Here is a 14,180-nt window from a genome sequence, read left to right as displayed (position 1 = left end):
GAGAAGCTGGGGAAGGTGGCCATTGCCTGGCCCCTCCAAGTCCATCCAGGTACAGTGAAGTGAGTTGAGCACTAGACCACCCAAGTCCACAAGCAGCTGGTTCACATCTCTTTAATGAGATCAAAGGCTCCTGTGTATGTCACCGGGGGTAGAGCTAGCACAGTCCCCCAAACATGGCCCCTGTCCTCGGGACTCCAGCCCTTTCAGGCAGATTCTAGGAAGGCAGGGAGAGGCCGAGGAGAACTCCAGGAGCTGGAACCAGGGCTGTTTCTAGTGGGCAAGCAACCCACCCACCCTCCTAAAACTGCTCATGGGATGCCCCCTTCACTGGTAGCCAGCCCCATGGAAGGAACTTGGGGTATGGGGTCTAGGGACAGTGTACAGGGGGAGCAGTCCCCCAGGTCTGGCTGAATAGCACTAGCCTTAGCTTCCTTGACTGGCTCACGCTCACTGGAGTCAGGGCAAGGGCAGAGCTCGATGCCCGAGTCACCAGTCAGGCGGCGATAGCGGCAGGAGGGGGGTGTGGGGGCAGGGCTCACCCCTGCCCCAGGCTCACCCGCCTGATGAGGGGGGGCACTCTGGTGGGAGGAAACACCTTCCACATTTGTTCCCTCGGAGTGGGCAGGGCAGCTAGAAGTGGAGGAGCAGCAGGTACATTCCCTGGAAGCAGTCAAGGGGCAGCCTGGGACCGCAGTGTAAGGAGGTGGTGGTGTGCCCGGGCGGTGAACCACATCCTCATAGGCGGGGGGTTTGAAGGCGCTGAGGAGGCCTGCAGGAGAGAATGGCATGGTTGGTTGAAGACAACCAGGGGTGAGGTGGTGATCTCTATACTGTTAGGGAAAAGTGTGCTTTGGAATGTCTGAAAACAAAATGTGGGAAGGAGCCACCGGTAGTGAGCCCAGAGCCTCGAGTCACTCACGAAGGTCAAGCAGTGAACTGGCAGGAACAGGGCCAGCCCCATGGCATGCCCCGTGGTAGGCCAACAAGTTGATCTCACGCTGCCGCTGCTGTTGCTGCAGCCGGAGTTTAGCTCGTCGGTGACGGAAGGCGCAACAGCAGCTAAAGAGGATGAGGACGGTCCAGAGCAGCCAGAACCCTGCAGGGGGGTGGAGAGGAAGAGTCTCAGATACCCCCCGTGCAAAGAAGGGTCCCTGAAGGCTAGAATTCCGAGGTCCAAGGGAGGGTGGGCAGAAGGACCCGAGAACGGCCCCCACAGAGACTCACACCAGAGCTCATAGTAGTAGGTGCAGCAGCCAGTCTCCCCGCAGCAGTGACCACTCTCACAGAGGTAGGGCTGGTTGTTCACTCCTGGGCAAACCTCTCGAAGCTGGGAGCAAGGAGGCACTTAGCACCAAGGGAAATTCCAGCCCAAGGCACTGTTCACCCCCACACCCAGCTCCTGCATGCACACCACACGCCCACCCTGTGAACCAGTGTAGCTCAGGTCTATGAGGAGGCAAAGGAGGGATGCTGAGAGGAGTGTTCAAATGTCTGAAGGGCTGTCAGCATGGAAGAGGATTTGGAATAGCAAAAATCAGCTGGGAGAACAGGACGAAGATGTGAACAGAGGCAGATTTCAGCTCTGCATATTGACTGGCCCCAGGGCATTTTCTGTTAACGGGGTGTTTTGGCAGAAGCCAGAAGATAGAGCAATCTCAAAATCTCAGACAATGGGTAATGGGTTTAAAGTAATTTCCAAAGCTAAGATGCTTTCATTGTCCCTCATGGCCTGCCATTCCCCATCCCCAAGGTGGACCTTTCCTCCCCTGAGTCTCAGACTTCCTAGGATAAAGGAGGGGCAGTGTGAGACCCAGAGCAGTGCTCCCAACCAGATGGGGTTGCTGTGGATGATAAAGGATGGCAGGGCGCGCGAGTCTGGGTTCCAGCTCTTCTCCAAATTGCTCCCTCAAGAGAAGACGCTATTGGCCTCTGTTGTGACAATAGGCACACAGAAACGCATCACAAATAACTGTTGCAAGACAGGAAGCCTCCCCGGGGCCTCACTATGCCTCTGGTCCCTGGAGAGTCACTGCAAGCTCCCACTGCATCCATGGGATGGTGTATAAGACCGCAGGCAAAGTCAACTGCATCTACGTTACAAAGTTTAAACAAAGAATGCAAGGGACATTTAGGAACTTCACAATACCTTTGGCTCCGTGAGTCCCTACCCAACCCCCAAAAAGACAGGGACAGAAAAGGGGAAAGGGAAGTAGATGGCTATAGGGATATGCTTTTGGAGCAGATGGGATACCTGCTGTTGCGGCACTCGAAGTGCCCCCCAGGCCTCCTCGCTGCCGTTCCCGCTGCTGGCCCGAGCCATGCCTCCACCTACAGCCCCCTGGAGACCACAGCCTCCTCTACTGCCAGCCACCCCGCCCCTGCCGCCTCTGCCGCCACCGCCATGGTCCCTGCCCGGCCCATCTCCGCTGCCGCCACCATCACTCCGCGGCCGGCCGGAGCTCCCATCCGGGGAGAGCTCTGCCAACTAGGAGCCAGGTTGCTCCGTCCCGCCAATCAGCATCGCCCTCCGGGGAACGGGCCAATAGGACGGAATCGGAGGCTTTTGCTGGGGACCAATCCGCAGCTGCGCCCCGGCCGCGCTCCCAGACAACAAGCGCTCTCCCAGACAAAGAGTGCAGTGAGGCTCCGCCCACCGCCCTGACTGACAGCGACAGTAGCCAATGTGGACAACACCACGGGCTTCGAGCTGTCAACCAATGAGCGGCCGCCCAGAAGAGCAAACTCCTCTCTGATTGGCTGGAATCCCGTCCCCTGGAAGGACGCCAAAGGCCCGATCACGCCAGGTGATCCCGCCAGAAGAGATGGGAGTCCCCCAAGTCGGCCGGATCCCAGCGCGCCAGCCCGGGCTCAGTGGACGTTTCCGAGGCGTCAGCGCAAGCTCCGATGGGGGCAACATGTGTGGACAGGGAATCGGCTTCCCATGCCCCATACACTCAATTCTGTAAATTCGGTACCAGTCGAGGCACGGGATACAATTTAATAAGGAAGACACTGGATCCAGGCAGGGGAGAGGGTTCAGAGTCCTGGGAAAGGGCCTTACGTAGCCAGAAGGGGGGACCCGGGCCCTTCGGGTCTCCCCAGCCGCAGCTGCAGGTTGATGCGGTAGCACTGGAGGCTGCAGAGGGCCTGGCCTGTGCGGGAGCAGGCGTAGCGGCGCGGGTGCGGACAGCCAGGGACCGAGCACCGCGGAGGAGGGCCGGGCGGGGGCGGCCGCTGAGACACCGGTGCGGGTGTGGGGACGCCGGGCGGGAAGGAAAGGGTGGAACCCTGGGCCCCGCTGCTGTAGCGCACCATGGGGGCCGGAGCCGCGGCCCGCCCTCCCCGCCGTTCCCCCCTCGCGGCCCCGCGGCCCCCGCGCCCGCTGGGCGCTGCGGTCTTCGTGAGGCGCTCGATGGTCTGGTTCTTGTGCTCCTCCGCCCGCCGCGCCGCCTGCAGCCGCCTCTTACGAGCCCGCTCCTCGCGCTTCAGCAGCATCTCCTCTGTGAGGGCGGGGGCCGGGCAGCCCGCAGCCACAGGCAGAGGCAGCATCGGGGAAGGCTGGCTCTGCGCCTTCTGGAGCAGAGCTCGCTGGGGAGAGACAGAGGTGGTGTCAGAGAATGGAGAAGCGAGGTCTGCAGGAAGGGTCCAGAGGGCACCCTGGTCTCCAGACTTTCAGCTTGAGATCCTGACTCTCAAGAGGAAAAGTGTTAGAAATATTAACTGCCTGCCCTGTGTACCAAATTCTCTGCATCATATTTCTGAGGATTTTTTAAAAAAATTGATTTTCCACAGAGAGGAAGGGAGAGGGATAGAGAGCTAGAAATGTCGAGGAGAGAGAAACATCAACCAGCTGCCTCCTGCACACCCCCTACCCGGGACGTGCCTGCAACCAATGCACATGCCCTTGACTGGAATCGAACCTGGGACCTTTCAGTCCGCAGGCCCACGCTCTATCCACTAAGCCAAACAGGTTTTGGCTCTGAGGATTTTTTATTTATTATTTTAAATATTTATCTCATTGAAGCATTAATTAGATAAGTGCTCAATGCCTGAAAAACTCCTCTGGTACTGGAAATGTTAGCTCTTCAAAGAGGTTTTCCCTCCCTATCTAGTGTCTCTTTCCTACTGCTTTCTGTTTCATCACTATACATATATATAAACTGAACTGCTTTTCAAAATTATTTCCTTCTTTACCTACCCACCCCAACACACACATGAATACCAGCTCCTTGAGAAAAGTATCTTTTCTCTAATGCCCAATGCCTAGCAAAGTTCTTAGGACATGGAAGGTTCTCTCTAAATATCTGGTAACTGAATAAAGAATGAACCAATTTACCTGTCGAGCAGTGAGCAGCCGTTCGTTGATCTCCTTCTTGAGATCTCCATTGTCATCTAGCTCCCCCTTCTCCAGGGCATCCAGCCACCTCTGTTCCTCCTCTTCCTCCTGACCCCCTAAGTCCCCCGACAGATCTCGAAGTGGGGAGGGGGACAAATTACTATCTTCATCTGGAGAGAGAAAAGTAGAATTGTTCAGGTGGGGCACCCAAATTTGGCCAAGTTAATACTGGCACACTCAAAATTATCTCCCTCCTCAGGAGTAACCTTCTCCCTTTAATCAGGAATCATGAGAAACCCTGTTTCCCCACCTCCAGATCCTTCTCACCCAGCCAGGCACGGTACTGCTCAAGGGGGACGCCTTCCATTGGTTCCTCTTCATTGTCCACGACCATAAGGGGAGAGGGGGACCGAGGGCCCTCGGGGATCACAGTGAAGGTAGGAACACTGCAGAGAAGCAACACCACTCTGTAAGCCGAGCAAGTATCTTCTTTCTGCTCAGTAGCTACCTCCTGCTTCCCCCACACCCTCTAGGTCCTTCCTGGGCCCTGAAGTCACCGTGTCCATTCTATCTTCTGGCAAGCCCAGGCAGCGTCTCTTTCCTTTGCCTCCTCCTGAAGTTCCCCAAGTAAAACCTTGGTTCTCTTGGCCTCACCTCTTGGTGCCCAGGACCTGCCCACCCAGCTTGATCTTGAGTTTGAGCTGGGGCTTGGCAGGAGACGGCTGCGTGGGCCCAGCTTCCTCTTCCTGATGGTGTTTCTTCTTGTGTTTCTTTTTGTGCTTCTTGTGCTTCTTCTTGTGCACTCCGTGGCCGTGGGCACCCGCCAGGCTCAACTCCAGCGCTTCCCCTGCGGGAGGAGAGCCTGTCAGCGGTGTGAGGCGGGAGTGGGGCAGCGAGAGCCCCGAAGAAGCACCCAATTTCCCTAGGGGCTCCCACTCTTCCCGCGGTACCCGCCGTTACCATAGCAACAGCCCCGCCTCTCTCTTCCCACCTGTGGCGAGGTACCTTGAAGGCCCCGAGAAGCGAGAAAGGAACTCCTTTCCTGCAAAGGCCTAAGTGGCTTTATGGACCCGCGCTTACCTGGCTCAGGGGCCTCCATAGCCCCGGAGGTGCTCCCGCGCCGCCACAGCTTACTCATGGGTTCCTGCTAGGAAAGGGGGCTGGAAATGATCAGGGAACGGGCAGACATTGCCACTTCCGCCCCGCGGAAGAACTCATTCTAGCAAAACAACAGGAACTTCCGGCGCGTAGCAACCAGTATGCGGGGCACATACTGACTCTCAAAGCGTCCCTGGGAAACAACGATTCTCCCCAACCAAAGTTCCGGGCCCTCCGTCTGGGACAATTCAAAAGGCGCGGCTTTCCTTTCGCTCTGTCTCTCCATCAAATCCGGAGCGGGCGATTTGATTATTTCATTCCGGCGTCGTGAGCGTACACTCCCGGCCACATTCGGGGCTGAGCAGTGAGGACACTGGGATGAATGCGAACCCTCTCCTCTGGCTTCGAGGAGCGAGGGGAGAGGTACACAAGCCAGATTGCCGGCAGGACGGCCAAAGTGCTTTACAGCACAAGTGTCCTACGAGCAGGGCGAATAGCGTTTAAGCCTAAATTCTCATCAGTAGAGAAATGGATAAATGAATTATGGTGCATCTGTGCAATGTGGAGCTACCGTGTTGCTAAAAAAAAAAAAAATTAAAAAAAAATTAAGAGTGATAAGTAATTGATAAGACTAACATAGAATGCAGATTCTAGTAGGTAATAGCATTAGGAACAATCTAAATGTTCTCCAATGAAACAACAAAATGAGTTGGTATACGGGTTTAGAGCATCCATACAATGGGAGGCTATGTTGCTATTAAAAGAAATGAGGCCCCAGAAGGCTACCCAAGAAACGGATGGGTGGCTGAAGGTTTTTGTTTTTCCATAAAATACCCTTTTGTGCCTATTGAATTGTGTGTAAAATGTGTGTGTTTAAACTAATTTTAAAAACACATAGTAGCTCTGTGTGTGTTGATATAGGAAATAAGCAAGTTTCAAGATGATGTGATTCCATTTAAAAGACATTATAACTCTGGCTGGTGTGGTTTAGTTGGTTGGGACTCATCCGGTGTAATAGAAGGTGGTGGGTTAGTTTTCTGATCAGATCCCGAGATCAGGAAGCAGCCAATTCACATCAATGTTTCTCTCTCTCTCTCTCTCTCTCTCTCTCTCTCTCTCTCTCTCTCTCTCTCTCTCTCTTCCTCTCTCCTCCTCCCATTCCCCTCCCCCCACCCCTCTCTCATCCTCTCTAAAAAGCAATTAAAATTTTTTTTTAGCCCTGGCTGCTTTGGCTCAGTGGATACAGCATTAGCCTTTGGACTGAAGGATCCCAGGTTCGATTCCAGTCAAGGGCACATGCCCAGGTTGTGGGCCTGGTCCTTGGTGGGGGGCATGCAGGAGGCAGCCAATTGATGATTCTCATCATTGATGTTTCTTTCTCTTCTTCTCTGAAAAAAAAATAAATAAAGACATAATATGCTAATATATACATAGAAAAAAAATCAAGGAGTGTATGCTATACAGTTAATGGTGCTTATCTTTAGAAGTGGGATTAAAGAACTTTCACTACCCAGATCTGTAATGAATTTTCTTACAGCCAGTGTATATCACAATTAAATTAGAAAAATTACCATATACATATATTTAAAATTACTATATACATATATTTAAATATGTCTGAGATGTGTATCTTAACAAGGTAGCAGCAGTGAACAAAGAAAGAACTGATTCAAGAGATATTTCCTTGATAAAAATGAAAAGGAATCAATGAGCAATTATATATGGGAATTCAGTCAGGAAGAAGTTAATGTGATAGAGTGATTGATTTTAAAAAATATATATTTTATTGATTTTTCACAGAGAGGAAGAGAGAGGGATAGAGAGTTAGAAACGTCGATGAGAGCGAATCATCCACCAGCTGCCTCTTGCACACCCCCTACTGGGGATGTGCCCGCAACCAAGGTACATGCCCTTGACTGGAATCGAACCCGGGACCTTTCAGTCCACAGGCTGATGTTCTATCCACTGAGCCAAACTGGTGCCGGCAAGTGATTGATATTTTTAAACATCTTTTTATTGATTTTTAGAGAGAGAGGAAGGGAGAGGGAAAGAGATAGAAACATTGATATATATCCCCTGTGGGGGATCAAGGCCGAAACCCCTTTATGTGTCCTGCTGGGAATAGAACCAGTGCTCAGATCTATGCTCAACCACTGAGCCACACCAGCTGGGCTATAGTGATTAATATTAAGAGTAAGACAAGCCTAGTACAAATTATATCACTTGTTACTTATGTAACCTTGGACTCAAAGTTATTTAAGCTTTCTGAACCTCAGATTCCAGATTTGTAAGATGGAGTAAAGTAGGATCTACTTCATAGGGCTTTTTCAAGGAGTAAAGCAAATCAAGAAAGCAAAGTACCTAGGGTCATATCTGGCATATAGATGTTCAATAAACAAACAACAACAACAACAACAACAATAGTAGTAGTAAACAACTACATTTCTAGCCCAAATATGTTGGGGAAACAAAGTGTTTTAAATAAAGATAATACTGTACGTATGCTGAAACTGGTTTGGCTCAGTGGATAGAGCGTCGGCCTGCAGACTGAAGGGTCCCAGGTTCGATTTCGGTCAAGGGCATGTACGTTGGTTGCGGGCACATCCCAGGTAGGGAGTGTGCAAGAGGCAGCTGATCAATGTTTCTCTCTCATCGACGTTTCTAGCTCTCTATCTCTCTCCCTTTCTGTCTGTAAAACATCAATAAAATATATTTTTTAAAAATGTATTTAAAAAAATAAATAAATAAAGATAATATAGGGATAGAAGCAAGAAAGAAGGGAAACATTTAGTGTTGCCTAAGGTAAGTCTTTAATGAAGTTATTTATTTATTTATTTGTTTTATATTTTTATTGATTTTAGAGAGGAAGGGAGCGGGAGAGTTAGAAACCAGCTGCCTCCTGCATGCCCCCTACTGGGGATAGAGCCACAACCCGGCATGTGTCCTTGACCAGAATTGAACCTGGAACCCTTTGGTCTGCAGGCCAATGCTTTACCCAGTAAGCCAAACCGGCTAGGGCCCCTAAGGTACATTTGAAGTGCCTGTGGGGATGCCCAAATCCGATGGACCCCTGAGAGAAGAGGCCAGTGCAGAAGGTTAAGTGGTGGGTGTCATCAGCATAATAATGGACATCCCTAAAAGGCTGGGACATAGGAGACATTCCAAAATGAGCAGGTAGATGGAGAGGAAAGGACTGGGGACAGACCTGAGTGGGCACCTGTCCTGGATGGGCAGGCAGAAGCAGCAGGCTATGTTGAGATGAGGTCAAGAGAGGCAAGAAAGGCACTCAAGGGCAAAGGGTATCGCCAGGGAAAGGCTATGAGCAGCCGCATACAGTTCTGCAAAGGGCAGGCTGAACTTTAAGAACAGGATACATTCCAGCAGGATGTGAGGACAATAGTCCTGTATCACGAGAAGTTAAAATGAGGGGTCACCTGTAGTTAGAATTAGAGTTGATAACCTGCTCTTCAGTGTATCCCCTCTCCCCCGTGATCCCCAGGGCCTCTCTCTAAGGACGATGCCATTGTTCCCTCACGAGGAAACTGAGGCTCAGAGAAGCGGAATGATTTGGCCAAAGTCACGTAGTTCAGGAGTGGCAGTGCCAGCCTCAAACAGAGGCTTCCTGACACTGGGTCCAGCGGTGTTTCCTCAACATCCTGACGTCCTGCAGGGAGGAAATGGCGACAGCGAGCAGCCACCGGCTTCGTGGCTTTGTTTTTAGTCTTGCTTTGTTTAGATAGAGTGATAGAGGTTTGAGCATGTTGTAGGCTGAAAGGAAAAACTTCCTCTGAAAGAACTCTTGGGCTTATTTTTAAAATAGAATTTATTTTGAAATAATCTCATCAAACTTACAGAAAAGTTTCAAGAAGAGCACAGAGAACTTTGTCTCCTTATGCAGTTTATTCCGTTGTTAACATTTACCATTTTCTCCCTTACCCCACTACAATCCCTTTTCTAATTAACCTGAGAACAAATTGTAGACAAATATTTCAACCTTGAATATTTCACTGTGTTTTTCTCAAAACAAGTTCACTGTTCTATAACCTTCATGCCACCCTTCCAGTCAGGAAATTAACGTTGATACGGCACTGCTGTCTAATCCACAGACCCCGCTCAGATTTCACCCACTGCCCAATGTCACCTTTTCCTTTCTAACCCAGAATCCAAATTCAGGGTCATGCATTTCTTTTACTTATCATGTCTCTGATTTTCTCCCCCACATTGTTATTTATTTTATTTTATTTTAGTTGTTTAGTTTATAAAAATACATTTTTATTGTGTTCAGAAAGAAAGGGAGAGATAGAAACTTTTTTTTTTTTTATTTCAGAGAGGAAGGAAGAGGGAGAGAGAGAGAGAAACATCAATGATGAGAGAGATCATTGATTGGTTGCCGCCTGCATGCGCCCTGACTAGGGCCAGGGATCAAGCCTGCAACTGAGGTAAGTGCCCTTGACTGGAATCAAACCCTGGACCTTTCAGTCCTCAGGCCTATGCTCTATTCACTAAGCCAAAGCCGTCAGCTCCCTCCCCTACCTTTTTTTTTTTTTTTTTTTTTTAATGTTTTTGTTGATTTCAGAGAGAGTAAAGGAGAGGGAAAGAGGGATACAAACATCAATGATGAGGGAGAATCAGTGATCTGCTGCTCCTGCATGCCTCCTATTTGGGGATTGAGCCTGCAACCCGGGCTTGTGCCCTGACTCAGGGTTGACCCACGACATCCTGGTTCATGGGTCAACACTCAACCACTGAGCTACGCTGACCAAGCTCTTTGATAAGCTTTAATCTGGGACATTTCTTTTGGGTCCTTGACAGTTTTAAAGAGTACAGGCCTGTGATTCTGTGGGATATCCCTCAACCTGGATCCACCTGTTGTTTCCTCATATCTGGACCCATAACTTCTCGGTAGGAGTACCACACACAAAAAAAAGATTATGGTGTGTTCTTTTCAGAGTATCGTATCAGGAGGTCCATGATGTCAGCCTACCCCATTATTGATGATACTAAACTTGATCACCTAGTCAAGGAGGTATCTGTCAGCTTTCTTCACTGTAAAGTCACCATTTTCACCTTTGTAATTAATGCGTATTTTCTGGGGAAATACTCTGAAACTAATACGCTGTTCTTCATCAAACCTCCACCTACCAGGCTTAGTATCCATTGATAAATACAGCTTAAATCAATACCACTTTAACAATTGCCGAAGGGTGTAATAATCTGTTTACTTCCATTATTCCATCTACATGTATCAGTTGGTGTTGTCTTACATTCACTTACACGTGTATTTATTTATATCACTAAGGGTTCCTGTTTCACTCAGCAGGTTGTAATACATAACCATCATTATTTATTTTATGCTCAGATTTGTCTCAGATTTTGTCAGTGGGCATTTCTTTAAGATGGCTTCTGTGTCCTTCTGACATGTCCCCATCATTTTTGAGCATTTTTTTTTTTTTTTTTTTTTTTTTTTTTTACTTCCTTGCACTACAAAATGATTTGGGCTCATCTTATACTTTCCCTAGATAAGGACTGGGAACCAAGGGAGGCCAGGCAGTAAGAACACATTGCTGAGGTTACACCGAGTTCACACCAAATTCACACCACAGGAATCTACGAATGAGGAGTTCCCACTCCTCATGGGCTGCAGGTGCAGTAATGACAACTGAATTCTCCTGAAACTTGTTTTCACTCATTCAAGATTCAAAGTCCAGTTGGGAGCATTCCAGTTGGTTGGCTTAAGGGCTAAGTGCCTAACTCTGGCTATGAAACGTGGGAGGGAGGATGAATGTCCTACAGCTGCCAGAAAGAGGGCAGAGCCTTAACTGGCTAATATTATCCACAGTAGAGGACTGTGCAGACATAGGAAGATTATTTGAACACTGGGTGACATACAACCCTTCCCCGCAACATCTACTTCATAGTTGGAGATCCGAATGCCTCCTACTGGAGACTAAGTCACAAGCAAAAGAAAAGGTTGGGAAGATTATGCACCAAACCATGCTGGTTAAACAGAAGCTCGGGGGTGTGCATTGGGGCCTTTATTTATAGTGTTCACCTATTTCTGTTGTATAAATAGCACTTTCACCATGGCCAATTGCAAATGTGACTCAAGACAGAGTTGGGAAGAGATGTGCTGTAGGTCACCATTACATAGCAGTTGCACCAAACAGAGTTGTCTCTATAGTTGTAAACAACCTCAAGAGGTAATAGGAAAATGTAATAAAATAATTAGGAGGCGATGAGTTTTGCTTTAATTAATTAATTAATTAATTACTTTTGTTAATCCTCACCCAAGAATATTTTTTCCATTGATCTCCAAAAGTGAGGGAAGAAGGGAGGGAAGGAGAGAGAGAATGAGCTCACGAGCTCGCCCCCACCCTGTAGGGATTGAACCTATAACCCAGTACATGCCCAGGAATCTGAGATCCTTCAGTTCTTGGATTGATACTCTAAGCCACACCGACCAGAGCTCACTTTGTTTTAATGAAATCTATTTAGCCCTGGCTGTTGTGGCTCAGTTGGTTAAAGTGTCGTCTCATATACCAAAAGGTGGTGGGTTCAATTCCAGGTAAGGGCAACCTATGGACATTTCTTCCCCCACTCCCATTCTGCTCTTTAAAATCGATTTTAAAAATTAAGTTTATTTAGTTGTTAATTTTTTAAAATTAAAAAATATTTTATGGATTTTTAAATTTTTTTTTTTTTTTTTTTTTTTTTTTTACAGAGAGGAAGGGAGAGGGACAGAGAGTTAGAAACATCGATCAGCTGTCTCCCCCACACCCCCTACTGGGGATGTGCCCACAACCAAGGTCATGCCCTTGACCAGAATTGAACCCGGGACTCCTCAGTCCCCAGGCCAACAGTCTATCCACTGAGCCAAACTGGCTAGGGCTAATTTAAATTTTAATTAAACTTATATCTGAAATGCACAATTCTGGAAAATTCAGCAGTTGTCTCTCATGAGCCAGTGTGAGGTACCATACTATCTCAGTGTTTTTCTGTGATGGTGGCAGGGAAGGCATTTTTACTCATTTATTTTTTTAACTTTATATTATTTATATTTATTTATTCATCTATTATTTTGTATTGATTTCTGAGAGGAAGGGGGAGTGGGAGAAAAAGAGAGACACATCAATGATGAGAGAGGATCATTGATGGGTTGCCTCCTGCACACCCCTTACTGGGGATTGAACCCATAACCAGGGCATGTTCCCTGACCAGAAATTAAACCATCAAACTGTGACCTCCTGGTTCATAGGTTGATGTTTAACCACTGAGCCATGCTGACTGGGCTATATTATTATTATTATTATTATTATTATTATTATTATTATTTTATTATGCAGGCATCCTGGTATAGTTAACAACAGAGTTGGTAGGAACCAAGCCCAGGATGCCAACCAGCTTCCGGCTGCTGTTCTCCCAGCAGTGTAACACTTACCTAGGTGAGCTATGTTATTTTTAAGAGGTAGGGTTAGGAGTGTTTAAAAAACTCTTACGTGTGTTTTTATGTTGTGTGTGTGTGTGTGTGTGTGTGTGTGTTTAATTTGATAAAAGGGATAGAAACATCTGTGAGAATCATTTATCAGCTGCCTCTTGCATGCCTCCTACTGGGGATAGAGCCTGCACCCCTGGCATGTGCCCTGACTGGGAATCCAACCATGACTTCCCTAGTACAGGTTGATGTTCAGCCACTGAGACACACCAACTAAGCTCTGTGTTTTTATTTTTTTGTATTTTATTGATTTTTTACAGAGAGGAAGAGAGAGGAATAGAGAGTTAGAAACATCGATGATAGAGAAACATTGATCAGCTGCCTCCTGCACACTCCCACTGGGGATGTGCCCACAACCAAGGTACATGCCCTTGACCAGAATTGAACCTGGGACCTTTCAGTCCGCAGGCTGACGCTCTATCCACTGAGCCAAACCGGTTAGGGCAAGGCTCTGTGTGTTTTTAAATAAGAATTTTATTTTATTGTGTATTTACCACCCAAAGTCAAGCCTCCTTCTGTCACCATTTATCTCCCCTTTACTCCGAAAAGATACGGACCCAGAATTTTCTTTCACAATCTTGCTACACTGTAGAGAGTGAAGTCGACTTGGAGGAAAGAAGATCAAGATGATAGGAAGAGATGGGATCTCTTGATACCAGATGAATGCCTGGGTCAAGCCACATCCACCTCTTACGCCATTTTAGTTCCTTAAGTAATAAATTTCCCCTTTTGCTGAAGTAATTTTTAGTCAGGTTTTCTAAAAGAATCTATACAAAAGGCTAATTTGCAAAGTGTCCCCACAGGAGTTCCACTGGGAGACGGGGAGTTGCATTGCTCTCTATGACTTGCGCTGACTACCACGAGGCAGTCACAGCTACTAGGGACCCTACACATGCACAGATTTCATGCACTGGGCCTCTAGTATTGAATAATGTGCTGTAGCAGAGTTAACGCTAACCTGAGCTCCCTAAAACTAAAGGCAGGCGTTTCTCTGGCTCCAGCTCATGTGCTATGAAGGAGCCCCACTCTCTCAAGTTCTCCCAGTAAGTTCTCAAGTCCCCATGACACTCCTCAAGTGTGGCCAGAAAGTCCATTCTCTGCCATTTCCTTCTCTCTAACCAGGCTCTCTAGGGGTGAGGAGGGGCCCCCTTTTTCCCCTGCAGAAACAGAGAGTGGTAATCCTGCCTTAGCTGACCCAGCAAAATAGTTGGGAGATAGTCACTATGGACGCTGCTCTATCCTCACCTTCTTAAG

At 48.2% G+C, this 14,180-nt stretch overlaps 2 protein-coding genes across 3 annotated transcripts; both read right to left on the bottom strand.

Annotated features, from left to right (window-relative positions):
* Positions 1-97: 97 nt before the first annotated feature.
* WBP1 (WW domain binding protein 1) lies at positions 98-2,623 on the bottom strand. 2 transcript variants are annotated; one of them, XM_084901358.1, is made up of 5 exons: positions 2,252-2,532; positions 2,005-2,090; positions 1,225-1,327; positions 920-1,096; positions 98-769 (listed from the first exon to the last, which is right to left on the bottom strand). In XM_084901358.1, exons 2-5 carry the CDS (start codon positions 2,050-2,052, stop codon positions 309-311), a joined length of 789 nt encoding a protein of 262 aa, XP_084757484.1. In that variant the 5' UTR covers positions 2,053-2,090; positions 2,252-2,532; the 3' UTR covers positions 98-308. The 2 variants fall into 2 exon arrangements, with proteins under 2 accessions (XP_084757484.1, XP_084757483.1); XM_084901357.1 differs by lacking the exon at positions 2,005-2,090 and having other exon boundaries at positions 2,252-2,623.
* A 349-nt stretch (positions 2,624-2,972) lies between these two features.
* INO80B (INO80 complex subunit B) lies at positions 2,973-5,578 on the bottom strand. Its single transcript, XM_084901354.1, has 5 exons — positions 5,417-5,578; positions 4,991-5,183; positions 4,664-4,782; positions 4,337-4,506; positions 2,973-3,588 (listed from the first exon to the last, which is right to left on the bottom strand). The coding sequence occupies exons 1-5, from the start codon at positions 5,472-5,474 to the stop codon at positions 3,058-3,060; spliced, it is 1,071 nt and encodes a 356-aa protein (XP_084757480.1). The 5' UTR covers positions 5,475-5,578; the 3' UTR covers positions 2,973-3,057.
* Between the last annotated feature and the right edge of the window lie 8,602 nt (positions 5,579-14,180).

The sequence above is a fragment of the Pipistrellus hanaki genome (genome assembly GCF_964339955.1).
Source record: "Pipistrellus hanaki genome assembly, chromosome: 12".
Lineage (NCBI taxonomy): Eukaryota > Metazoa > Chordata > Mammalia > Chiroptera > Vespertilionidae > Pipistrellus > Pipistrellus hanaki.
This window is presented reverse-complemented; position numbering and strand designations above follow the sequence as displayed.